The sequence below is a fragment of the Mesoplodon bidens genome (assembly GCF_964165515.1).
Source record: "Mesoplodon bidens genome assembly, chromosome: 8".
NCBI lineage: Eukaryota > Metazoa > Chordata > Mammalia > Artiodactyla > Ziphiidae > Mesoplodon > Mesoplodon bidens.
This window is the reverse complement of record NC_138165.1, coordinates 15762504-15789488: the sequence shown is the minus strand read 5'-3', so window position 1 is coordinate 15789488 and position 26985 is coordinate 15762504. Positions and strand designations below refer to the sequence as shown.

Here is a 26985-nt window from a genome sequence, read left to right as displayed (position 1 = left end):
GGGTCACTGCCCCCCAGCCAACGCAGCCGCCCTGGGGGGCTCTTGGGACCAGTGTTGCTACCACAGAAGGAGCGGGGCTTCTGGCCAGAACGCTGGCGCTCCGCCAGGCCCCTCGCAGTTTTAGGTGAAATTAAATGAAAAAGCAGCAGGACCAGCAAAGGGCTCGGGCCCCGCTCCCAGAATGACGGTGGGAGTTAACCCACCGGTTATGTAACCGGACCACCCGAGGGGCCCGCGGAGGACAGCAGGGTGGTGGAGGGTCGCAGGGGAGGGCGCACCCTATGAGCCGCGCCCCGTCCGCCACAGCACGCGGAGCTGAACGCGTTTCACCCGATGTTCATTTTCCTTCCTCTCTCTTACCCCCCACAGTACAGGGCAGCGGTTCTCAAAGTTTCTGGTCGCGGGACCGCTTCAACACTCTTAAACATTGGTGAGGACCCCAAGGCGCTTTTTTGTGAGTCGTAGCAGCGTTTTCCATAGTACGCGGGAAACCCAGCGACTTTAAAAAACTATTCTTTTAAAAACAATAAGTCCATTACCCGATAACTTTTTTTTAAATGAAAAATAACAAGAAACGTGGTGAGTACAGCAGTGGCACTGTTCTTGCACATTTGCAAACCTTTAGCGCCCGGCCTGGTGGAAGGCGGCCGCGTCTCAGACCCGCGCCCGCGTCCCACCTCCTGCAGAGGGTCGTCTCGGCTGAAGAATGAGGAGGGTCTGCTTCCCCCAGAGGCGTCGTGGGGAGGGAGGTGCTCGCGGACCCTGGGGTCCTCGGACCGCGCTCGGAGGCCTGTTGTGGTGGTAACTTGAACCCACACGTTCTAGGATACACGGAGAACACGCAGAAGGAGAGGAGTAGGCGGCCTGGATTACGAGGAGGACGGAGGAGTCGATGGAGCAGCTCTGAGTCGTTGCCTCCTCCCTGGGGGAGGGCGGAGCCCCTGCTAGGCCGCGAGGCCCGCTGCGTCCGGCCAGACGGGAGCCGTGACTTTGAAGCGTAAGCTCGTGAGGAGGATGCGCGTCGGCTTCTGTCGTTGGCCTTGGGTCACCCAGCAGCTGGACACCCCTCCCTTCTGGGCAGGTCCTCTCCGAGCGCCGAGGGGACCAGCTCACCTCCCCTCAGTTCTGGGGTCTGCGGGGCAAATGCACACCTGAGGGTTGCCCATCACACCTCCCTCCTGGTACCTGAATCTTGACCTCATGGCAGAAACGCCTGAGGAATTCCTCATGGCAGCAGGGGCCACACTGGTGGCGTCGGTCCCTTTGGTGGCAGTGTCTCGTGGCCGGTGGTGGGGACCAGCTGCAGCATCGTCACCAGGTGGCCCCTGAGGTGCGAACTTGCTGGGGTTTCCGGCAACACAACCTCCCTCAGCCCCCACGCGCCCGCTGAGCTGGGTGCCGGCCTTCCTGGCAGCGTGCGAGCTCCCCGGGTGCTCCTGGCGGCGTCCCGTCCAGCTCCGGCCTGGCGGGAGGCTCTGCCTTGTCCCTCACCAGCTGTGCCGCCAGGCCCGTCCAGACTCCGCCTCTTCCTTGTTTCCCAGCACCTCCTACCCGGCTGGTCCCCCTGAGCCCAGGCTGGACCTTTCCAGAGCATCCTGCCGGGCCCCCAGGGAAACCCTCGGAGTCCAGCACTGTCATAAACCCAGCCCGGGCGGAGCCCCCGGGACCCTCCACGCTTTACAGAGGGCTGTGAATGCAGGCTCTTCCTCATCTCACCTCAAATCCCCTCCCCACCCACCCCCAGCGTCCCTTCTAATTGTTATTACAGCATTAAACAGTGAACTTTAAAAATTACAGCACGTTTTTAAAGTGGGGAAAATCATTCATGTTTTACCACAGATTTTGTGATTTCTTTCCAGCCTTCAAAACTATCTTGCAACATCTGTACAGACTGTGTCATTGTTCCTTGGGCTTGAACTGGCCACCCCCTGAGGTTGGGCTTGGCTTTGTGCTTGGGCCAACAGAACAGTGCACTTGTCATACAAGAGCAGGGGCCGTAGGGGTGCTTGCGGATTGGCTTGGCCTCTTGTGCTTCCGCCTTGAGAAAGGACATGCCCCTGGGACCCGGAACAGAATCAGGAGGGATGCGGGATGCTTCGTGGGACAGACCTGGACCACAGCCAAGGCCCGGAGCGTAAGTGCCACACGCCCCAGAGTGAGAATTTGTCACTGGTAGGCCGCTGAAACTTTTGAGGTTGTTTGGCAGTAAAAGCTAAGCATCTTAACGGGAGAAACTAAAGAGTTACAGAATTTGACCCACGCTAAATACTGTGGAGAGTCAAGAGTTGCAGCAACAATTAAGTAAATCCCCAGGCACAGCTGAGACTGTATGAACTTTTACAGATGAAACAACTTTCTACAAGCTGTGACTCCCGCTGTTGCTACTTAGTGGCCTTGAGGCAGGAAAGAGGCCTGATGGGATGAGCGAGCTTGTCACTGCATCCAAGCAGTGGCTCTCCAACACCGGGCCACCTGGGGGTAGGAGGAGAAGAGGTGGGCTGGGTGAGTGTGGGGAGGGACGCCCCCCAGGTTAGGAGGCAGCAAGCCCCTGGCCTCAAACTGTAACTAGGAGGGGCTGGTGATCCCACCGGCCGCCCCTAAACCTGCCCTTTAATTCCTTCAGCAACCTCCTCCTTGGCTCCCATATCCTACCCAAGTGTAAGCCAAGGCCTTTGAGGTATCATCGGGGGCGGAAACAAAGGCAGGCTTGACGTTCCGGGCAGAGGTCACCCCGAGGCCGGCAGCACCGTCCCAGGCATCCAGCACAGCCTGCTCTGGGCCCGGCCCCTCCCCCAGGCCGGCTGCTAGAACGAGCACCACCTTCGCGTCAGTTTTGATTGTGTGCTTTGTGCGTGCGGGCCGGGGCCACACTCGAGTTGCTTTCCGATGGATCTGCACGTCCATGTCTGGCTCAGAGGAGGTCCTCGACAGACATTTGCTGAGAAAGCAAATGAATGAACCCTTGCTCATGAAATGTCACAGCCACTGCTGCTCAGGGCTGCCGGCTGGCAGAAGGTGACTGTGTGCACGCGGTGACCTCGGGGCAGTTCTCCGTGACTAAACTGCGCTGCGGCGCCCTCAGGCTTCCAGGGACCCGGGTTCCCACGGGTGGCTTTGCTGCTACCGTGTCCTCTCACCAGGTAAATTGTTTCCTTGATTCATACGGAGCGCGGCTGAGATCATTTTTACTAGGTCGCTAGTAAGAGGAACGGGTTCCCTCCAGCCTTCTCCCCAGGAACGACATCAATACTCCTTTAATTTTAACCTGCTTTCGGAAGCATTTATTTGTTCTCAGTCAGAAGAACATTACTCTCCCAGGATCTGGTTTTTGCCCTTCTGATTCCCTGGTACCACCAGTACCTAAAGCAAAATTTAAAAAAATAACCTGAACTATTACTTCCCTGTCGCTGCCAGATCAAAACGTTTGGACCTTAAAATACTGCTTGATCCTGCTGACCATTTCCGGTTAAGGCCGCTCTCCCCAGCTTTCCAATGACAAGTACAAACACCACTTTATATCACGGCCAACTAATATTCTAAGATTCTTAGAAATGGACAAACCACCTGCTTCTTTCGGTTGTTCCTGAAGAGAAGAATTCAAGGCGCTACATAAGTGTCACTTTAGGCTCTGGTACCACACTGGCGCATGTCACGTGTTCCCAAAGGACGGTGGCTCCTTCCAATAGAGACCTCGAAGCTGTGCAGACGGAATCATCTAACACCTGAATATGAAGATCCTTGGGACTTTCAAGCCCCATATTCACGCCTAGAATTTTAATAAGACCCCATGCCAGGTACGTATTCATGTTTTAAGCAATCTTTAACAACATCTGCAGTAGACATGTATCTTCACATATAAACTTTAAAAAATACTTTAACATAATACTCCGTACTGCACAGAACTAGAATTCAACATAATATGTTACAGTGCTAAAATAGTCATATAAATATATGGATGGAATCACTGCATTAGAAAAATTCACCTATTAGGCTATTAAAGACCAGTATCGGCAAAACCCAAAGAAAAACCATTCTAACAGTAGGAACACTAAAAATAACAACTATAAGGCTTATATGCAAGTGGTGGGAAAGAGAATTCTTTACATTTGCTACTGTGTCACAACAGGCACAACGTAAAATACAATTTTACGTTAGCAGTGTATAAAAATACTTTTCAAAGCAATACTTGATAGGTACAGTACCACTTTAAAAAAAAAACCCAGCTGTGTAGTCACTCCATTTGAGGGCCTACCTAAACAATTCTATTTACTGCTCTCAGCTAGCTCGCCAACACCAGCCTAGAGAACAAGCTCCTCACATATGGAGGCACACTGCACACACACGCAGCTGTACAGTAAAATAACCTCCTACATCTCTGGTGAATACGGATGACCCACTGACAGGCATCAATCTCAAGGCATGACATGATGTTTGGAGCCTGTTTTCGGTTCCAGGTTTGGCATGGATGAGCAAAAGAGGCCAAAGGAAGGCGGATTTTGTGTGTACATGGTTTCTCTTCCGCTTGCGGACACGCCCCGGAAGACGGGTTTAATCCGGCATATCAATACTTAACTTGGGGGGCGGGGGAACATACTTCCCAGGGCTCTGGGTTATCACCACCCTGGCCTTCTTCCCAAACATCGGAGCGATTTTAGGCGCCTCTGGAGCCGACGTTTCTTCAGCATCTTCACTCTCTTCATGATGTAGATCATAGGAAATGTTCCCATATTCTCTTAAAAATGGGAAAATTTCGAGCAGAAACTGACAGAAATCTCTGCGAATACCAAACCACCAGTGGTTGCCGCCTTTCCGCCTAAACGTTGTGGCCATCAACGTGATCAACGAAAGCCAGAGGGGGACGAATATGGAGATGAAGGAGAACGCGTTGTGGCCGTCCAGCCTGTGCACCAGCAGAACCTCGAAGGTGAGCAGGGGCACCACGATCGTTATCCAGCTGACGGCCATGGTCACGTGTGTTCTTCGTTGCTCGGCAACCACATCCAGGGAGCGCAGAAACAGGAGGGACCAGACGATGTAGTACAGGACCACCAGGCAGAGGAACGACATGAGGATCCAGAGCGGCACAAACACCACCAGCCACGGCCAGTGGATGATCCGGTCCAGCCTCAGGGCGATGAAGATGAACTGCAGGATGTTGACGGAGCACAGGATCTCCAGCTCCAGGGACCGGTCGTGTCGGAAGCCCCACACGCAGGCGGCCACAGACACGGGGGACACGAAGAAGAGCGGCATGAAGACCAGCAGCCAGAAGTGGGTCCCCCGCTCCACCCTGTCGCAAACCAGGACCTCGAACATGAGCAGCAGCAGATGAATGCCCACGGCGATCAGCATGGCCTTGAACTCCACGCAGGCCTCCCCCTCCGTGCGGTAGCGCGGGTTCCGCGCCCAGACGCCAGCGCCCACCGAGGCGCCAGCGAGGACCAGGAGCTTCCACAGCCAGATGGGGGCGAACACGGCCCAGTAGCTCCACTGGATGACGCCATCCAGGCGGAGGGGCACCAGCACGGAGAAGAGCAGCAGGCAGGCGTAGATGAGGAACTTACTCGGGTTGAAGTCCTGGAACAGGCCCCTGGGGTTCATGGCGAGGCCGCTGCCCGCTCCCCGGCGGGCGCCGCGTCTGCGCCGTTCCCGGCCCGCCGCCCGCGACGGCTCCGGGCGGGCAGCAGCCGGGAACCCGCCGGAGCAGCTTCCGGCCCGCGGCGCCGAGGAGCCGGAACACGTGCGCGCGCGGTCACGTGGCTCGGCCGGAAGCGCGTTGGGCGGGGCGGTGCGTGCGCGCGCGCCCGCCCTCCCCCGACGACCCGCGGGGCCGGCCGGCGCGGAGTCGGCGAGCGGGGTCCTCTGTCCTCCCCGGCGCCCGCCTTCACTCCGTACCCATTTGCAAAGCAGCTACTGCGTGTGGCGCCGGGAGGGTGGGGGCGGGCGACTCGGACCGGGTTCCTGGCGCGCTGCTGACGCCGCGGCCGGCCCGTTGGCAGCGAGCGGACCTCGACCTCGGGCGGAAGCTTCCTGGCGGCGCCGAGAGCAGGGAGGTAGGAGTGAGCTCACATCCTCCGGGCCGGGCCAGGGGCGGGGCCGGGCCAGGGGCGGGGCCGAGGAGCGGTGGGCGCGGCCTGCCGCGGGTGCCCCACCCTCGCCCGCTACAGACCCAGGGGCTCCTGCCCCCGCCGGGGAGGCTCGGCGCCGGGCGCGCGGAGGCGGAGAACGGTGTGGGCGCGAGGCCGGTCGCGTGTGGGGGTTTGCGAGCGGGGGAGTGGGTGCCGTGACTGTGAAAGCGCTGGGCGGGCGTGCGCGCGCACGTGAGGTGGCGGATTTGTGCCTGTGCCGAGGGGGGGCCCCGTGTATGCGGTCTGCGCCCGGGGCGGGGTGCGGGGCTGTGCCTGGAACGGACGGCTTCCGGGGCCGGGCCCCACCTGGCGGGGCGCCGGCAGTCGTCGGGCTTCCTGTGCGGTGGCCGAGGCAGAGTGCAGGGGCCGTCTCACCCCAGAGGTGGAGGGTGGGTGCCGGGAGGGCGCTAGACGCCGCAGGGCCCCGCGGCTGAGTTCGGGGCAGCGGCTGCTTCCCGGAAGCCCCGGGTCACCCGGCAGCCTAGGAGCAGAATGGAGATTCCGATTCAGGCTCTCACCTTTAAGTCCCTGACCCTCATTTTGACCTGTCTGGCCCAGCCGCAGTCTGGCCCTCGCAGAGCGCTGTTGGGACGAGAACTTTGCGGCCAGAGATCAAGAAATCTGGCTTCCAGTCCAGGCCCTGCCAGCCAGCCGCTGAGAAACCTGGGCGCGTTCGCCCCGTGCTGTCTTGGCCTCAGGGTCCTGGCTGGTGAGTCGGGGGCCGGCCGGGTGGTCTCCAGGGGCCAGCAGCGCTGCAGTCCCCCGCTCCCCAGCTGGGCAGGCGCTGGAGGCTCCCCCTGCTTTCTCCAGGCTCCCGTGCAGAGCCCTGGCTGCGTATCCTCCTGCCCTCCAGCCCCCCTGCAATCTGCCAGCGCAGTGCTGGGCTCCGACGGGGAGGTCGCCAGGGGGACGCGGCTGGTGTCTGGGCCTCTAGGGGCTAACAAGGAAGGGGGTCCCGAGAGACAAGTGGGGGCCACGGTCCAGTCTCGGGAGCTGGCTTCCCCCAGTCGGCATCCACATGGTGTTGGTGAGGCCGGGTGCGGACACCAACAGCCCCAGCCCTCGGAGCTCTCCCAAAGCTTTGCCACCCTCACCTCAGCCGGGGCAGTCAGGCGTCCTCGGGGAAGGGACTCCCGGCCGAGTGAGCCCTGCCAGGCCTCAGGGTTCAGCCCCGATCTGACACGCGTCTTCAGGGCCCCTAATTTGTGAGGAACCCCTTGGGAGTCATTGTGGGGAGACAGCCGAGTGGGGTGCCAGCCTCTCACCCCCAACCCCTTCCTCCCATCCTGAGTCGTTCTAACCTGTCTGTCTTGCACCTTGGATTTTCTTTTACTGTTCCCTTTCAGAAAGGGATTTGTCAGCTAAAACAGAATTTTAAATTCCAAACCCCTCTACTAACCCAACTGTGAAGTGGGCTAATAGAAGCACTTGGGACCATGTTGAGGACGAGATGAGTCAATACATGGAAAACACTTTGCATTTAAAGACAAGTGAGATATCAATGTTACCACAGTGGGGGAAGTAAAGACTCCAGAGGGGAGGGGCCGGCTGGCAACTCCACAGGGAGATGGTGACCCAGCCAGGTCCTCTGGACCCTGTTGGGACAGGCAGGAATCCTGTGGCCAGATGACCTCAGGGCCTTTGCTGCCAGCTTTGTGGTAGAGATGGGAGTTTGGAGGGTGTTTTCTCCTCTCTGCAGCGCCTCAGGACAGGCGCCTGGTTCTCCTCGTCCAGGAGGGGGGTCTTGCCATGGCCCCTCACCATCTGATGTGTCCTTGCTGCCCCCCTCCTGAGAGAGGTCAGAGCCCACTTCCGGGTTTGAGGTGGAGCCACAGGGTTGGGCTGCTGTCTGCCGCCACCTTAGACGGCTTTCCTGGGCCCCCAGGCCTGGACCCTCTGTTCTGTACATGGACACTTCTCCTTTGCTGCTTTCCCTAATGTGGTCAGTCTCTCAGGGACCTGCTCGTGTTCTTTTTTTTCCGGCCGTGCCACGAGGCGTGCTGGATCCAAGTTCCCTGACCAGGGATCGAACCCAGGCCCCCTGCAGTGGAAGCACAGAGTCCTAACCACTGGACCGCCAGGGAATTCTCTGCCCTTGTCTTCATGTTGACCGTTAAAGCTAACAGATTGTTTGCTCTGTGCCAGGTGCTGACGACCCAGCCACCCGTGAGGCTGGTACACACCCCAGAGCGTAAAGGCTTTCATTTACAGAGCACGTGTGTGTGTCAGTGCCCGGGTCCCCCAGCCCAGGCCTGCCATGCTGAGTCAGAGTGGGGACCTGAGATGTGTCCCCATGCCACCACCTCACCCCTGCTCAGCATCCTCAGCTGGCCTGGGAGGCCACCCCGAGCTTGCTCTGGCCCCCCTGTGGTCCCCTGCCAGCTTCCCGCCCTTCCCCGGAACGTGCCATGCTGTTCTCTCAGTCCTCAGGGCTGGCCCACTGCCCCAGCCCCCTTCCTCCTGGACCCCCAAGACCCAAGGCTTCAGGCCCAGGACAACTTTCTCAACCCCTGGTGGACTGTGACCCTCTGCTGACCTCCCTTCACATCGGTGGCTTTGTTCCTGGGGGACTCCTTTCACTGGATTGAGTCTGTTTGCCCATCTTTCTGCTCATGAGATTGGAGTTTGGACCCCTGGCCAGCACTTACGTCACAGCGAGTGCTTAAGGAGTGCTGGTTGAGTGACTGAGTGAGTTCATTTGCACCTGCTCAGGACGGTGATGCTCCGGTCCTGGATCAGTTCTGAGCACGCGGGGCCAGGAGCCAGGCCCAGTCCCCAGGCCAGCATCGCGGGCCCTGTGCCATCCCCTCCCGGGCCAGGGCCAGCTGACTTCAGAGAACTCACGTATTTGCTCTCAGTTTCCAGTTGTGGCCGTCACAGCTTGCTGCAAACGTAGCAGCTGACAACAGTGCCTGTGAGTCGGGAGTCTGGGCGTTGGGTGCTCAGCGGGCTCTGCTTGAGTCTCACAGGCCAGAATCGAGGGCTGCAGTCCCTTCTGGAGGCTCTGGTGGGAATCGGCTTCCAGGTTCACTTAGCTTCTCTGAGTTCACTTCCCTGGAATTGTGGGACTGAGGTTCCCATTTCCTTGCCAGCCGTCAGCTGAGGATGGCTCTCAGCCACCCACATTCCTGGTCGGTGACCCCTTCACAGCCACCGATGTTGGGCTGAGTCCTTCTCCGCACTGTTGAGTCACTCCGGCTCAGCCTCCTGCGCCCTCTCTGCTGCTGCCTTTTTTGTTTTTAAGGACTCATGTGACTGCATTGGGCCCAGCTAGATGGTCAGTCCCCCCACCCCGACCCCGAGCAGCTGGGACTAGGGCAGGAGTCTGGGTGGGACCACAGCCCCCTGGCCCCAGGAGGCAGGCTGAATGTCCTCCAGGTAGGTGGCTGGGGCAGGGGGGTGACCTGGACAGAAAGCCCAGGGACATCTTCCCTCTCAGGCCCGTTTGGATTTGCTTACGTCGGCTTCTTCACAAGGAGGCCGCAGCCCACCTGGCCCTTCGTGTCACCCTCGGCGCCCCAGTGCCCCTTGTCCCCCATCCCCCAGGCTAGCGTGCAAATCCTGGCGCTGCTGTCCCCAAGCTCCGTGACCTTGGCAAGCAGCCCAGCCTCCGGCCCCCATCTGTGAGATGGAGATAACCTCACAAAATTGTGAGCGTAAAACGAAACAACGTGCTCCCTGATCCTGCCCCGTGGGCGGCTGTCGTTTCTGTCTTGGCCGTAAAGGAGGCGTCCCTCCTTCGGGAAGCCTGTCCTCCCAGCCGTGCGGTCAGCCCCGGGGCTCACAGCACTCGCCTTGCTCGCCCGGCTGTCCCTGGCACCTTCTGCATCTCCCAGCGGCAGGGCCCCATCTTTCATGTCTGTATCCGCAGTTTCTAGCACAGGCCTGTACACAGTGAACATGTCCAGGAAAGCACAGGCGGGCAGGAAGGATGCAGCTGACACGGCATCTTTTCCACATGCTGAGCAGCGGGCCAGAACAGCTTGTGAGCCCAGAGGTGCTGGGTTTGCAGGGAGGAGTCTGGGCTCCCACGAGGACAACCTGGAGCAGTCCAGCCCCTCGTACCTGCGCCGGGCTCAGTATTTCAAAGCTCTGTGTCATCTGAAGCTCGTGTGGTGGCAGAGGTGCGACTCTCATTTCACAGGTGGGGAAACTAGACGCGACCACAGTCTTCTGCTGAACTTGCGGCTGCGGACTTTCTTCTGAGCCCTGCTGTTGGCCCCGCCGGTAGCCCGGCCTGTGCGGTAGCTCAGCCCGGTGAGAATGGCCCCGCTGAATACCCAGATTCTGGTTGGGACCCCTGGAGACTAAGCCTCACGTTTTAGCAGCTTTTCCTCAACAAGTGTATTCATTTAACAAATATGTATCGAGCATCTGCCCCGTGCCGTGGGCCCCATCCTGACATGGGATGCAGCATTGCTCAGCTCTGACCGCTTCTCCCATGCAGGTCCCTTCCCAGTTCAGGAGTCACCTCCTCCAAGAAGCCCTCCCTGTCCAGCCCCTCCTTACATACATCACCCTGTTCTGTTTCTCCTGTTTCCTATATGGTCACTAAATACATGCTCACTTTAGGAAAATCTAGAAAATGAAGAGTTGTTTAGAGAGAGAGAAAACTCTCGTCTTACTAACTACAGAAAATCCATATTAACATTTTAGTGTAGTTCCTTCCAGCTGGTCACCTCTGCAAAGACATGTCATTATCCACATGCCATTTTATTCTGCTTTTTGGTTTAACACAAATTCTGTGACTCACTTATTTACACGTCTCTGGATCATGCACCGAACAGTTGATGGTGTCTTACAGGCGCCGTCAGCCTGTGTTGAAACTCAGCTCTTCCAAAGGGGTCTTGTTTGCTTCTGACGGTCACCTGGGGGCACTGCCAACTCCAGAAGACTTTGCATTAAATTTCAAATAAATTCGGTTACAGCATTTGCTCGAGGTGTTTTCAGACCACGTCTGTAGTGCAAACTCAGACTCCAGCCTGCGTGAGTCCTGGCTTGTTCTCGGTGTGTTCCCTCCCCACACCCGGGGCCGAGGTCGACCAGCCATTTCTGTCTGACGGGGCTGTTTATCATTCCCCTTCCGTGCAGGGAACAGCCCCTTGGAGTCCCAGCTTTACTTAGATGCCTCTTACTAGCTACCCCACGCTGGGAATTCTTTTTCCTTCGTGGTGCATGAGACAGCGATGTGCCTTATCATCAACGGTGTCTTCAGTGTGATGAAATACCACAAAGAGAAGCGTGTCTCAGATGCCTGTAAACACGTCTCTATGAGCATCTATGTAACGGCTGCACATTGCCTTCCAGGGTTGCCTGCCGCCCTCGCCTCCCTTGCTGAGTCTTGGGGTAATTTGTGTTCTTTTCTGCGGTCTTTCTTACTCCACAGAGCTTCCTCTGCACTCAGATGATTTCTTTCGGGTAATTCCCGGAAATCGAATTGCCAGACTGAAGAAATGAATATTCCAAAGACCCTTGACACATAAAGCCTAGTGTTTTTGGAGGTTGATTTTTTTTTCTTTCTTCTGTGTCATCTTTGCAGAAACAGAGTTGGTGCGCATCTGCCTGTACTGGCAGCAGCTGGCCGAGTGCTTTCGGGCTGGGAAACTCCACAGAGGTGAAGAATTAACGTTAACGACGTAAAAAGGCCGAAATCAAAGGTAAGCTCAGGTGTCGGGCTGCATAAGCTTGAACGTCAACTGAAAACTAGGACTGGCTTTGACATGCGTGTGTGCGGTCAGTGGTTTACTGGGGTCGATCACAGTGACCTCCAAATGTTAGGAACCCGTAAACTGAGCCCTGGGATCATTTAATTTGAGGCATCCGAATAGAGTTAAACCTTATTTATTTATTTTTGGCTGCGTTGGGTCTTAGTCACTGCTTGTGGGCTTTCTCTAGTTGCGGTGAGCAGGGGCTACTCTTCGTTGTGGTGCGTGGGCTTCTCATTGCCGTGGCTTCTCTTGTTGCAGAGCACGGGCTCTAGGCGCACGGGCTTCAGTAGTTGTGGCTCGTGGGCTCAGTAGTTGTGGCACACGGGCTTAGTTGCTCCGCGGCATGTGGGATCTTCCCGGACCAGGGCTCGAACCTGTGTCCCCTGCATCAGCAGGCGGATTCTTAACCACTGTGCCACCAGGGAAGTCCCAGGAGTCAAACTTTATTAATTCAAACTTTTTGTGTGATTGTGGTTAGAAGCTTCCTGAATGATGGAATGTTGTTCAACAAATGGTAGGCCACTCAAGCATCCACCGTTTGTGCTTAAATTGGCACCACCAGAACTTCCCTTGTGTCCAGTGGTTAAGACTGTGCTCCCAGTGCAGGGGGCCCGGGGTTGACCCCTGGTCCAGGAACTAGAGCCCACATGCCGCAACTAAGGAGCCCGCTTGCTGCAACTAAGACCCGGTGCAACCAGAATAAAAATAAATAAATATTTAAATAAATAAATTGGCACAGCTTGATATCTTCAGCAGTTTGCACGTGTGGTCCGAGCCGTCTCCAGGCTCGTGTACGCTCTTCATTTACTCGGCCAAAGAGCCCTCTGTGATGCTGCAATAACCCTCGCTCCTGCTCTCACCTGGATTTGTCGTAAACTGCGGGCTGGTGTGTCCTGGATGGATGCTGTCTTTACCGGGGCAGAAACAAGACTGTCAAATTTGGGTCACAGTTTCACCCTGGGTGCTTCTCATTCTTTCACTGACTGGTGTGAAGTAGCAAACGATAATAAACAAACCAGTAAATGCAAGAAATGCCTCTGCCTATCCTTCAGAGCCAGACCCTGCAGTCATCCCAGGAACCGTAGGGGGCTCCTGCCTTTAGAAGGCTGTCAGTCTGGCATGTGGGGCACAGCGGGACACGGGGTCACAGGGTGTGGTGTCCCTGCTGCACAGCTGCAGTGGCTTCTCGTGTCTCAGGACCGAAGCCAAGCGCCCCCCTGCCCTTCAAGGCCTGGCGGACCAGCCTCCGCCCATCCCTCTGGCCTCATCTGACTGCTTGGCCCACGGCTGCCTCAGGGGCGTCGTGGGCTTGCGTGACTGCGCACATGCCTCCCCGGGGGACGTGGCACTGATCCTGGCCCCGCACTCGAGCTTCAGGCCGTCCAAGCGTCCCCCCTCTGTGGTCGCCTCTGGGACTGGTACGTGCCAGGCTCGTGGCCTTGGCCCCAAGGACTGCTTACTCTGTCATACAGGCAGAGGGCACAGATACGGCACACTGTGTGTGCAGTGTGTGCACGGCACACCCAGAGAGCCGTCCAGAGGTCCCTGGGCTGAAAGGGACTAAAAGTCAGCTGAACACAAGAAAAAAAAGAAGCACTGGGCGTACACCATAGGGTAAAGGTTGGGTGATGGGGGCAGGAAGCTGGAACAGAGCCTGGAACTAGACTGATGCTGGGAGGCCCCTGGGGCGGTGGTCCCCAACCTTGCCGGCACCAGGGACCGGTTTCGTGGAAGACAGTTTTTCCACAGTGAGGGGGCACGGATGGTTCAGGCAGTGATGCGAGCTGCGGGGGCGATGGGTACCGGCAGGTGAAGCTCCTCTCGCCCGCCCGCCACTCACCTCCTGCTGTGCCGCCCGGCTGCTAACAGGCTGCCCCCCGGTACCCGTCCGCGGCCTGGAGGTCGGGGACCCCCGCCCCGGGGTGTTTCAGGTGAGTCACGGAAGGGACCGCCTGGATTCACATCCCAGCTCTGTCATTTAACCGGACGACCCAGCGCCTGTGAGGCTCGGTTTTCTCCTCTGTGAGACGGGATGATAATGCTGGCCCCATGGGATGGAGGTGGGATGACAGGGGTGCAGGCCTGGCACATCCGGTCGATGACCAGCATCTGTACACACACCCCTACTTCCTCTGTCACCTAAAGGAGAACTTCAGTTCTGTTAAATAACTAACCCGGATGACTGGCAACTAATTCACGTCTCCACCCTGGGCCCAGGTCTGCTGTTCCAGTTAAGGGGCCAGGGCAGGACAGGAGCCTCCAAATCCAGGTCCCCACGCAGCCCTGCTGGCGCAGCCTCAACCCAGACCCCCCAAATCAGAGTCCTGGGGGGGCAGCAGCTGGAATCCAAACTTTCTTAAAGCTCCCCAGATGATTCCAGCGTGCAGCAGGCTCTCAGAACCCTCGGCCAAATGGCCCCTGAAACGTCGTCGTAGTCCTGAGGGTCTGTGTTTCTCTTCCCACCAAATGCCCCGTGCCGCCTCTGGGGGGGTCTGGCGTCCGTGCATCTGGTCCAGAGCGCACCTCCTGCTTTCATCAGGGGTGGGACGGTTCCCCTGCTGCTGACTCAGGTGATGAGACCACAAGGTGATGAGACCAGTTCAAGGAGAGGAAACAGCCAACCTCTGAGCCCGGTGCTGCTTTTTCACCACGAAATATCTGAATCTAAACGGAAAATACATCTTTAGGCTTGGAGATGCATTACAGGATCAAAGCTGGGCCCAAGCAATCCCTTCCTTCTCGTGTAGCAGAGAAAATGAAATTCTGCAGAGTTCCTGCTGGTCTTAGATGTTTCCCTTTTAAGAACATAAAAATTACTCACCGTCGCTGAGGTTCGTTCCAAGTTGCCCCTCCCCCAGGGCCCCGGGTACTGCTCACCCATCACGGTCACTCGCTCCCCGGAGCAGCGAGTTGGGTGAGGTTAGTGGCCGGGCCGACGGGGAGAGCCGGTTTTTCTCCTTTTCTTGTGAGCTTGGTCAGAACGTGAAATTCCTGTCTGTCCTGGGTGGCGCAGACCCAAGCAGCAGACTTTGCCGGCTTCGCGTGAGCGAGCTTCTGCAGCGGCTGCTGCACTGTCCCCACCTTCCAGCGGAGAAGTCTGGATGGAGTCACCCCTTCGTTTCCACCTGAACACAGCGACCAGAGGAGGTGGGGCGGGAGAACAGGGCCTCAGACCCGGGCTGGGTGTGGCTTCTCAGCGCACGGAGCGGGCCTTGGCATCAGCTGCGTCTCCTCCTCCCGAAAAGCAAACACCCTCAGCAGAGCTGGCGAAGGGCATGGTCTGGGGCCCTGCTGCTTCCAGCTCCTTGGTCTGCTGCTGTGGGTCCCTGTGCTTGTCCTGCCCCCGCCCCTGTCTGCTGGCCGGGCTGCTTCCCGGCCTAGTGCCCTTGGGGCAGGTTCTCTTTGCGGGGTAGCGCTGGGAGCCTAAGGCTGGGTTTTCTGTGGGGCGGCCCTGGTCCGGATCCCCCCTTTGCTGCTCACTGGCTGCAAGACCTCAGACACACAGCTCGGTCATCGCACCTCAGTTCTCTTTACTGTTAGATGGGGCGATGCTGGGACCCAGAGGGCAGCTGTGGGACGGCCGGAGGGCAGGCTTGGGAAGCGCTGGGCCAGTCCTGGCGTGGGGGAAGCCATGCCGAGGACTGTCGGCCGCCCTTCTGTTGAGAAAGCAGTCGTGCCGTCTTCAGCCTCCACCCACGGATTCCCTTGGACAGAGTCCGGGGCGCGCTGGCTGCCGGCTGCAATGCTTCCACTCCGGTCCGATCCCTTTCTCTCTTGGATTAGAAAGAGGTCTTGTAGAAGCTGTGTGCTGACCTCTGTCAAGGTCAGCATTTTGTATGCAGCTTTGGAGAAGGGAGTGGGATTTTATTGCCTCTTTGGTGGGAAAAATTACGTATTGTTTGGGTCCGTGCTAAACCCTGACGCCCTTGTGCGACGGGGACACTTCTGCAGTGGTGGATCCACGAGGGAGCCGGGCGGGGGGTGGTGTGGGTGTGTGTGTGTGCTCACGCGCGGCGTTATCTTTTGTCCTCAGAGCCAGGACCCCGTCTCTAGGTGGCATTGGAGAGGGTGGGGGGCCGGGGTGCCCATGTCCCCACCCCTAAGGCTGTTTTCAAGCTTTTGTTTTTTTAAATTTATTTCATTGAAGTGTAGTTGATTTACAGTGTCCTGTTAATTTTTGCTACACAGCAAAGTGATTCAGTTACACATATATACACACTCTTTTTCATGTTCTTTTCCATGATGGTTTATCCCAGGATATTGAATAAAGTTCCCTGCGCTCTACAGGAGCCCCTTGTTGTTCATCCATCCTATAGATGACGATTTGTATCTGCTGACCCCAAACTCCCACTGCCTCCCTCCCCCGCCCCCTGGCCCTTAGCAACCACAGGTCTGTTCTCTGTGTCTGTGAGTCTGTTTCTGTTTCATAGATAAATTCATTTGTATCATACTTTAGGTTCCACATATAGGTGATATCATATAGTATCTGTCTTTGTCTGGCTTACTTCACTTAGGATGAGGATCTCTGGGGCCATCCATGTTGCTGCAAATGGCATTATTTCATTCTTCTTTAATGGCTGAGTAGTATTCTCAAGCTTTTATTTTGTCTGAACCCCTCATTTGGATGCAGCTGGATTCCTCTCTTACATAAATCGTAGTGAACACTTACGTGGCCTGTATGCTGAGCCGGGACAGTTGCAGGCTGGGGAGTAGGGGGGATCATGGTCCGCATCCAGACCCTCGAGGACCCCGAGGCTCAGAGCGGACGGGACTTGCTCAGCTCGGACGTTGGGCAGCAGGGCCAGTGGGCACAGGTGGGCCAGCTCCAGGGTCTCGGTGCACAGCCTCCTTCCACGCAGTGCGGAGAAAGTAGCGTTTGCTGAGCGCCTACTGTGTTCCAAGCATGATGTAGGAAAACGTTACTAACATCCCTGGTGCATTCCTCCCTCCCAGGAAGAGGGGAGGATGGGCGGCAGGCGGCTTTGCCCCCCTGGGCCTGACTCTGCCAGCCTGGAGCTGATGGGACGAGGCACTGTCGGGCCGGCGGGGCCATCGCAGCAGGAGGGCAGGGCTGCGGGCAGCCTCGGCTCTCCCTGCAGTTAGACCACCCGGAACACAGCTGCGGGGCTGGCTGAGCGCCCGCCTGCCCCATAGGGCCTCCTTGAGCGTGGAAGCTGTCAGCCCGGCCCCCAGGGCTGCTCGCCCAGGCTCATCACACAGGTGGGCACAGCCCAGGTGCCTGACGGTTCCAGCTTCAGGGTCACGGCCTCGCCCTCGGAGCCCTCATGGGACACCCATGAGCTCTGACTTGGCACTCTGGGCTGCAGAATCCAACAAGCAGTGTGGGCTGGTGGGGAAATCCGTCTGCCTGTGGTTTGGCCAAAGCTCCGATCTTCTGTGGGACAGAAGGTGCAGGGTGTGCGCTGGGGCTGCCGCCACCAAGGGGGACAGGGACCCCTTCCCCCCGCCGCCGTGCCCGCCTGCCGAGTGTGGTGGGTGAAGCCGGGCCGGGCTCTCCCGGCAGCTGGGCCTCCCCCGTAAGTTCCCCCAGTCCCGCTTTTCTCGCACCCCGAGCGACAGCGCCCTGCACCCCCGGGGCAGTTCCTTGGCTGCCGCATCACATGGGCAAGGTGAGGGCCGAGGTGCCGCCCGCCGGACGCAGAGCCGGGAGCTTGGGGGGGTCCTGCCGGGCGGAGGCGGGGTGCCCTTGCCGCCCGGCCTCCTTGCGGCCTCAGGGCCTGGGGCTGCCCTCTGGAGGCTCTGGGACAAGCACAGGGAGCCTGACTTGTGGCGTCCCAGATCGTAACGGGGGCCTGTGTGTCAGGCGCTCGTTTCCTGGGGGTGGGTTGGCGCCCTTCCTCGCTTGCTGGGCAGACGGTCCCTGCTTCCCCGTCACCCTCCGCGTGCTCCCCGCTGAGGGGCAGGGCTCCGGGCTTCCGGGCATCGGCGGGAGTGGGGTGTGTGGCGAGCTTGTGCGGGCCGGAGCTGGGGGCAGCTCGTGGGTGTGACCTCGGGGGGGACAGCGGTGAGCGGTCCTGAAGCGAGTTCTGAGTTCCCGGCGCAGGAGCTGGAGGCGGGCGGCTGGGGTGAGAACCAGGAATCCCCGCCGAGCCCCCCCCGGGGCTGGAGGCCCGAGCACCATGGCCCTGGCTCTTTCCCCTGTTTGAAAGCAAGGGTGTTTCAAGGAGGCAAAAACTGCAGAAACACGTACAAAGTTTCTTAGTAGAGACCCCACACAGCCTATGGGAGAGCACCGCGCAGAGAAGCAGTTGATTAAGTTAAGCCAGAAGCAGGGCGGAAATACGCACCCCGAGAGGAAGGTGTGGGCGTCCTGTCTGCTGAGGGGCTCAGCGAGGAGGCGATTTAAGCCCTTCTATAGGACAGGCCTTCTGGCCTTTGTTTACCTTTGGCCACTTATCTCGTTTCTTTTCTCACACCTGACTGGTCCCAGGACCCTCCCCACACACGCCTGCGTGACTTTTTGCTGCGAGGGGTCCCGGCGCAGAGGCCTGTGGGTGCGTGTCCACACTCATTATGGGGTGGGGCCCCTCCCTCTTGACCCCCCAGGGGCCTCCGTGCGCGCGTGCAGGCAGCACGTTTTCCTTCACCCAGGAGCGGGCGCCTCATCTCCGTACTTCAGCAGAGCTCGGCTTGTGCCACCCGCTTTGTCTTCGGAGCGTGTGGCTGAGACCCGAGCTTCAGCGTTGCTCCCCGTGACAAAGCCCAGGTGTCCGGCCCAGGGGCCCATCCGTCTCCTTCCTCAGGACCCCAGCCTTCCTTCCCCTGCGCCCTCCCACTTCCTCGGGTTGGACTCCAGTTCTGCGCGGACACCCTGTCCGTCTGTCTGTCTGTCTGCTGGGCGCCGGCTCCGTTTCCCTCTGCTCTCGCGGCTCCCTCAGCTTCAAGTGAGCAGAGCTTGGAGCACCAGCCACGTGGGGCCGAGGGGAGGGGGCACAGCCGGCCTCGCCTTCCCCGGGCCCCCTCCCTGTGCCCCACGAGGGCGCCCGAATACCAGCACGATGCCCGGCCACTAGCGTGTGGTCGGCACGTCGTTGTGCGGGGAATGCTTATCGAGTGCCGGCACCTCCGGGTGTTCAGTGGGCGCCCGATGATGTCACCACCCCCCATAGTTTAGACGCCAGGGTTTGAGGGCGGCAGGAGCCACAAGCCGTGGAGGAGGTGACCGACTCCACCCCCGTCGGGTTGTCTGTCCGCGTCTCAGCGCGTTCCAGGAGGTCACATGCTGATGGGTGTGTGGCCCAGGTGACCTGTGGCTGTAAAGGCTCGGGGCGGGAGGGACCACAGGAGACCCCATGCCTCTGTTCCACAGTCTGAAATGTGCTGGCCCCCTTCTGAAATGGTTCACTTGTCTTATCACTGAGCTTGGCAGCCACTGGGGAATTTCTGGAGGGAGGAGGGGGTCGTGGAAGGAAACCACCCTTGGCCCCACTGTTTCCTTAGAAGCCCAAACACAAAGAAAGGGTGCAGTAGAGGTGGAGCTGCGGAGGGGCTTGTTTTTTCCCTTCTGATCAGCCAGCCCAGGCGGAAAAGGAAGGCTGTTGTCCTTTTAGTCCAGTGCTTTGTTTCCTCTCCAGAGGGTCTGCACGTAGCTGGGATTTTGGCAGCTGGGGCCGGGGCTGGGAGGAGGGGAGTTTCTGCGTGAAATCACGGCCTGCAGGTGGGTGCAGCGAGTGGGACCCAGGTTGTCCTGCCGGGCTGCACGGTGCCCCTGGGATTCAGGTGTGAGCCTCCTCACATGGGAGGAGAAGCTCAGAGAGGTGAGGGGTCTCGCCCGGGGTCACACAGCAGGTGGTGATGGGGCGTCCCCCTTGGTGGGAGAAGCAGCAGGATACACCCAGGCCTGCCCTCCCCAGTCTCGTGCTGGATCATCCCGGGCCTTCCCTCCGTCGGCGCTTCCCCTGTCCACATGCCAGCCTTGCGGTGGTGCCCTCTGCTGTGTGTGCCGCTGGGTCAGTGAGGGGCGGCTTCCAGGCATCAAGTGCGAGTGCCGGGGACTTTGGGAGACGGTGTCCTCATGGTGGGGTTTCCGGCCGCCACAGAGGCTGCCTTTGGGTGGGGCAGTGGGAGCCCAGCTCCAGGGGGAGAGGGACGGCCTCTCCTGGGGACCAGGACCAGGAGCAGAGTCAGCGCTGGCAGCTGGCAGGGCAGCCGCAGCCATGGGACCCTGATCGCGGCAGTCACAGGACGGTGCGTCCTGGCGGGGTTCAGCTCTGACGCCAGCGGGGAAAGCCACGGGGGCCGCGCTCACCCGGCGGGGAGAACCCGCGCCCCACGCCTGCCCTCTGACCCCACCCCCAGAGGGCCTATCCTGAGCCTGCCCGAGAGGGTGGACTGAGGTGGCCCCAGCTGTAAATAATCCCCGGAGGCCACAGGCTCAAGGTCCCCCGCAGGGAGAGAAACAGCCCGTTTGCCTCCCAGGGCCCCAGAGGACCAGGGAAGGAAGCTCAGGACAGAATCTCGGCTCTAATACCCACGATTTGCCCGCTGGGAGCGGCGTCCAGAAACGGGGAACGGCCACCTCACCCCTCTTAGGATGGCTGCTATGAAAAAGCAGAAAATAAGGTGGATGTGGATGTGAAGAGACTGGAACCCTTGCCCACTGTTGTGGGAATGTAAAATGGTGCAGCCACTGTGGAAAACAGTGTGGAGGGCCCTCAAGAAGTTAAGAATAGAATTACTATATGATTGCAATTCCACTTCAGGGTATATACCCTAAAGGTTTGAAAGCAGGATCTCAAAGAGGTATTTGCATGCCCATGTCCATAGCAGCATTATCCACAATAGCCAAAAGGTGAAAGCACCCCCAAGTGTCCACTGATGGGTGAATGGTTGACCAAAATGTTATATGTATACATGTATGTGACACATGCAATATGGATGAACCTTCAGGACATTGATGTGAAACAAGCCAGTCACAAAAAGACAGATACTGTATGATTCCATTTACACAAGGCCCTGAGAATAGTCAGATCCTTAGGGGCAGAAAGCAGAGGGGTGGTTGCCAGGGGTGGGCGGGGAGGGGGCCTGGGGAGTCACCTGTTTAATGGGGACAGAGCTTCAGTTTTGCAGATGAAAAGAGCTCAGAGGTGGTTTGCACAACGATATGAATGTGCTTAATGCCACGGAACCGGCGCTTGAAAAGGGCTGAGATGGTGAATTTTATGTTGTGCATTTTACCACAGTTTAAAAAATAACAATAAATGAATTCAAAGCAAAACAAAGTCAAGGAAACGGCTGTGAACCAAAGGGCCCGTGCAGGCCAGGTTGGCGTCGCATTATTTAATCCCCAGCATCCAGTGTGAGCTGACTTTCTCCTGCAGGCAAGAACGCTGAGGCTCACGACCTCGCCGGCGGTCCAGCGGTTGAGACTCCGCGCTTCCACTGCAGGGGGCGCGGGTTCCATCCCTGGTTGGGGAGCTAAGACCCCACGTGCTGCACTGCGCAGCCAAATAAGTAAATGAATAAAAATACTTAGAAAACTGAGGCTCAGAGCCATGACACAGCTTGCCCAAGGGCCCTCGGCCAGGCTATGGCAGGCCGGGATTTAAGTCATCTTTGTGTTCCGGGTGGGAGCTGCTCCACTGTTCACGCTGGGTTGCAGCATCTGGCACTTGGTCTGCTGGGGCTCCTCACGCCCCCAGGACAGCAGAAGAGAACGTGTACTTGGTGGTGAAAATGTGTGCACAGATCGGAGAGGCCTGAGTCATGGGGAGGCTTCTTAGAGGAGGCGGTGGGACTGGATAAGGCCTGGAGGGGCACCTCCTCCCCCATGTCCCCCCAGGGGTAGGGCTGCCACACACCATCTCATGTGAGCCCCGCTGTCATTGCTGGGGGAACACTCGCATGCCTTGGGTGTGGGGGGGGTCCCTCTGTCTGGGCTGGTCACCCTCGCCTCCCTTCTGGGCCAGCCCTGCAGCTGGGGCTTTGACAGCGTTGGTGGGTGTGGGCCACTGATACTTGCCCACCCAGAGATCCCTAGGCTTGAGCAGGCTTGTCAGATTTTGCAAATAAAAATACAAGAGGCCCAACTGAATCTGAATTTCGGTCATCAGTGAATAATCTGTGGTATAAATATGCCCGCAGTGTTGCAGCTGCAGTCGATGTGGCCACCTTAGTAGTCTTGGCCTTTGTCCACTGAGGGAGGTGCTCTGGGTGTTCCAGGTCAGGGGCCTGCCGGCATTGGTCATCAAGGCCAGGGCCCAGCCTGTCACAGCTCTGCTGAGACATACGCGGTGGCCTTGGGTTAAGCCGCTACCCGGTGTGAGTTGACCAGGCTGACAGCAGGGGCCCTAATCACCAGGCGTGAGTAAGATGGGCCGTGTGCTTGACCTGCTCTGTGTGCCACACGGAGCCTGCAGTGGGAGACTGGTGCCGTCACCACGTTGGGGGCCTGTGCTCCCGACGTGGCACGCTGGTCCCTGCACGTGCCTTCCCCGCCTCCTGCTGTACCGGTGCCTCCAGACACGGCCCTCTGGCCGCCACGTACCTTCTGCTGTGTGCCTACCACCTGACATTGGCCCCACCACACGTCTCCAGTTCAGTGAATGCCACTGCCTTGTCCTGGAGTCTCCTAATCCTGTTCTTCCAACCATTCCCTCATCCATCCACCCACCCACCCATGCACGCATCCACCCATCCATTCATCCATCCATCCATCCATCCATCCATCCACCCACCCACCCATCCACCCATCCATCAGTCCATCCGTCCGTTAATTAACAAGTATTGAGGCTTACTATGGGTCAAACACTGTAGCAGGCACTTTGCGTAACATCTCAGCTGTAGGAGGAATTAAAGGAATTAATATTTAAATGTGAGTGGCTGATGACAGCCATCAGATATGAACAAAAGGACCCAGTCTCCGGTGTTTCAGCAGTAGGTCATCTGGGGAGAGATTCTCTAGCCTCACCCTTTACTTTATTTTATTTTAAATTATTTATTTACTTAGCTGCGCTGGGTCTTAGCTGCGGCATGGGGGCTCTAGTTCCCTGACCAGGGATCGAACCAGGCCCCCTGAGTTGGGAGCGCAGAGTCTTAACCGCTGGACCACCAGGGAAGTCCCTAGCCTCGTCCTTTAGACGGCAGCCACTCCTCCCGGGAAACTCCTGGAGAAGGCCTAGGCTGTGGTGAGAGGGCAGCAGGAACACGGGGCGGGGCAGGAGTCTGAGGGGCCCCCAGAGCAGGGACTGCGCTGGCGCTGCCAACGGCGTGGCCTCCGCCTTGTCCGGTGCCGTCGGGAGTGGCAGAGAACAGGGCCTGAGAAGCACCTTCCCCTGACAGCTGGTGCCTGGCAGAGACGGAGAAGACCGAGGTCCAGAGAGGGGAGGTGACTTGTCCAAGGTCACACAGCCTTGCAGCCATGGGACTGGGATAAAGAGTGTGGACTCGTCAGGCACACCTGGTTTGAGGCCTGGTCTGCCTCTCGGCCTCACTGACCTACCTGTGAATAGGAAGTCACACCTCCCTCTTGGACCGTGCGACACGAGACATGCTGAGAAGCCACTGTAAACTGCTCGGCCTGGGACGTGGCGAGGTGCGGCGGGGGGACGGGCTGGACCCCAGTCTCAGCTGAGAGGCTCCTTGTGGCCTCAAACCCACCCCTGCGGCCTCCTGAGTCTGGGCCTCGCCTCCTACCTGTGTGAGGTGCGGGCAGGCCGGCTGGCCCTTGCCATCATGCTGTGGGGCTGTGCAGCCCCCTGGGGCCCGCCTCGCTTCCTGCGGTTTCCGGCCCTGAGTGTCCCGCTGGATGTGCCACCTGCGAGGGCTGTGGAAGGAGGTTGCCACCCCATCCTTCTGGGGCTTTCCCAGCGGGGACCCGGCCTCCGTGGGAACCCGCAGCTTTCCCAGCCCTGGGGGCCGCGCTCACCTCACTGCCGCGTTAACCTTGTTCCTGTCTACCCAGCTGCTTCTCGGCTGTTGTAAAGAATTAAAGCTCGACAGAAAAATGGATTCCAGGGAGGGAATCGTTCCCCAGCCCCCGTCCCAGAGATGTGCATTTTCATGTTTTAGTGGTCTTGCTGCTGGGGGAGGGACTGGGGGCTGGGGGGCGGGGCTGACTTTACTGATGGTAGTTTTCCTTTCCTTCCAAAGCGGGGTCCCCCTGGCTCAGGGGTCCCTTATTCCCCACTGGCCACCCCACATTCCTCAGCCCTCTGAGCCCTTAGCCTTGCCCTGCTCTCTGGAGCGGACGCAGGGAAGAGATGGGCTGTCCATAAAAAAAGAAAAGCACAGTGTAAAAAAAGTGCTGCTCGCGAAAAGAATCACGGAGCGGGGAAGGGGCAGAGTGACAGTGGCTGGGGGGCGGGGCAACCCAGCCGCTGGAGGGGGCGGGGCAACCCAGTCGCTGGCGGGGGCGGGGCAGGGGCGGAGTTGCAGCCCCACCCCTCTCCCAGCAGCCGGCAGGCAGCGAATGAGGCCTGGGGCGCCTGGTCGGCGCTGGGAGGCCGCTAGGAATGCTCCGGCTGCCCTAGGCCAAGAGCAGAGCCAGTTCAAGGCCAAGCTCCGGCGGGCTTGACCTCGGGCTGTCCGCCTTGGTCCTCTGTGCCCAGGGGCCTCACCTAGAAAGTGAGTCAGAGCAGCGGCATGGGCTGCGCGGGCGGGAGAGAGCAGGGGCCGGTGCCCGCAGCGCACCCAGCTCTCGGGGAGGAACTTTCCCGGCCCCTTCTGGGGTCTCCCGGCTGGCCTAAGAATAAACTAGACGCAGGGCGGATTCGCAGGGGAAGTCGACTGTCATTAGGTACATACAGGGGCTCCCTAAGAACGTGGGCCCAGCACAAGTCACGCAGGTGAGGCTTACGCACCACCCAGGAGGAGGATGGGTGGGCTTGGCCTTCAAAGGGGAGGAAGGCAATTCACAGGCAGATGAAAGAAGCAAACGAGCACATGTTTGATAAACAGATGTTTGCTGGGCTGTGCAGGGACATTGGGACCCGGAGGTGCTGTGTGATCACACGGGCTGTATTTCCCCCGTCGGGGCTAATCTGCCCCGTCGACCACCCCTCACTCACGTTAGTATATTATGGTTTTCTGCAGTGACGGTTCTTCCCAGAACAGGCCCTCCATCTAAATTCTTGAGGCGGTTGGTTAGGGGCAGGGTCTAAGTCTTTTCGGCCTTGATTGTTTTTAGCTCAGAATAATGTGCAAGCCAAAGAGACACATTTTGCGGGGGCAAAGTTCGCTCCCCTACACAGCCGGCATCACTTCTTTCCTCATCCCTCCTCCTAGCTCAAGTTTTGGTGTCCCCGCGTCCTCTGTGTCTGTCCGTCTGTCCACCTAGCCGCCCAGAGCTAGGCTCCGTGGGTCTCAGGCATCTGCAGCTCAGCAGCACGGCTGGGCTGGGAGACAGGAGGACGGTTTTCATGCTGTTACAGGGGGCTGGCTTCCTGGGAGGCCGTGGCTAGTGTTTCATGTTGGAGAGAGCTCAGCACAGAATCCAGACACTCGGAGCTCATTTTTGCCCACTCTCGAGGGCTTTGCCACTGTCGCCCTGCAGGACTTTTGCTCTGGTTACCTGGAGGTCAGCACTGGATCTTGGTGGTGGTTACTGTGGAACCACAGAGCATGTGTGTCCCCAGAGTGGGAAGGGGAGAGGATGTGGCACGTGGTGGGTTGAGCCACAACGATCAAGACTTATTACTTAATGGCAAGACAGACAGGGCCGTATGCTTCCCCTGGCCTAAGACTTCAGGTTTTAGTTTTGGACGATGCAAATGCCCAGGACGGAATGGGTACCCACAGAGCCGTCTTTTTGGCCGCGCCATGTGACATGCAGGACCTTAGCTCCCCGACCGGGGATCGAACCCGTGTCTCCTGCATTGGAAGCACAGTCTTAACCACTGGACCGCCAGGGAAGTCCTGCACTGAGCTGTCTTTAGTCATTTATTCCTGTGGTGAATGGGCCCGTGAGACCCGTGCCTGAGAACAGGAAGTGCAGGGCACTGCGGGCTGGGGAACCACAGAGTAGAAAGGTGACGGGATCACTGGGGATGCACCCCATCCGTTCTTGCTGTTTACAGGAGATTCTTCCCGCCGTCAGTAGGTAAGAATGGCTTTTCTCCGTCTATAGATCGGTGGCCCCCCTCTAACCGAGGCGGTCACCGAGTATCAAATGCCCACAGGGATGTCGGAGCCTGTCAGACTCTTGCTAATAATACCGTCTAGGGCTGTTCCGGCCGATGTTCTAGAAATCGGCCAGCTCTCTGCGCCACACCCTCCCCCGTTCCGCCTGGCTTTTGAGCACCCGTCTGCCTGGGGTCCGGGCACCCCTGGGGGTCCCGACGTCCAGCCTCGCCTCTGCTTCCTCTGGGATTTGGCAGGAGGACCTCCTGTTCAGTGCTTTTGTTCCCCTCCTTCTGAAATCTCCCCGATCCTCCTGAGGGTAGATTTCCCTTCCAGCCTCTGGCCCTGCGGACCCCACTTTGCTTCCACCCCCGGAACAGCCTCCTAAGCCCCACGCCCACACCTGCCCCTTACAGCTCGACCTCCACACGATAGCGAGAGTGGTCTTTCTAAAACCTAAACCAAAGCCTGTCCACCTGCAGACTTGAACCTCCTCGGCGGCTTCCTGTCGCACTTGGAACACATTCCAGTCTCCTCGCCCTAACCTCGGAGCCCCCGCGTGATCCAGATCCCACCTCGCTCAGCACCCTCTGGGGTCTCACCCGCCCGCCCCGCCCACGGCGCTCCGTGCACGTCTCCTGGCCGCTGTCTCTGCGGCTTGTTCCTCCGCTCGGGCGGCTCTCTCCTCCTTCCCCTCACTCCCAACCTTTCCTGACACCGATTCCTTTGCGTCCTTCAGGTCCTAGCTTAAATGTCGCCTCCTGAGAAACTTTTTTTTTTTTAATTTTAAATGGGGGCATAGTTGCTTTACAATGTTGTGTTAGTTTCTGCTGTACAACGAAGTGAACCAGCTATGTGTGTACACGTATCCCCACCCTCTTGGACCTCCCTCCCATCCCCCGCCCAGCCCACCCATCTAGGTCGTTCCAGAGCACCGAGCTGAGCGCCCTGTGCTGTACCGCAGGTTCCCACTAGCTATCTGTTTTACACATGGTAGTGTGTATATGAAGAGAGACCTTTTTCTGACCACCCAGTCTGAGGTCATCGGGAGTTCTCAGGTTGCTTGTCTG

The 26985-nt window shown here is 58.5% G+C and overlaps 2 protein-coding genes across 5 annotated transcripts in view; one reads left to right on the top strand and one right to left on the bottom strand.

Moving 5' to 3' along the window:
• Positions 1-3253: 3253 nt before the first annotated feature.
• TMEM185B (transmembrane protein 185B) lies at positions 3254-5693 on the bottom strand. The gene has a single exon (XM_081243137.1). The coding sequence runs from the start codon at positions 5599-5601 to the stop codon at positions 4549-4551; it is 1053 nt and encodes a 350-aa protein (XP_081099263.1). The 5' UTR covers positions 5602-5693; the 3' UTR covers positions 3254-4548.
• A 103-nt stretch (positions 5694-5796) lies between these two features.
• The window catches only part of RALB (RAS like proto-oncogene B), a 65338-nt gene continuing 44149 nt past the window's right edge, over positions 5797-26985 (top strand). Inside the window, exons 1-2 of one of the 4 annotated variants that reach the window (XM_081243131.1) lie at positions 5797-6053; positions 11668-11764. The gene's annotated coding sequence lies outside the window, so the exon portion shown is untranslated. Of the gene's footprint in view, positions 6054-6204; positions 6229-6704; positions 6838-11667; positions 11786-26985 lie in introns of those variants that run through there. The other 3 variants (XM_081243135.1, XM_081243134.1, XM_081243132.1) reach the window with 3 other exon arrangements.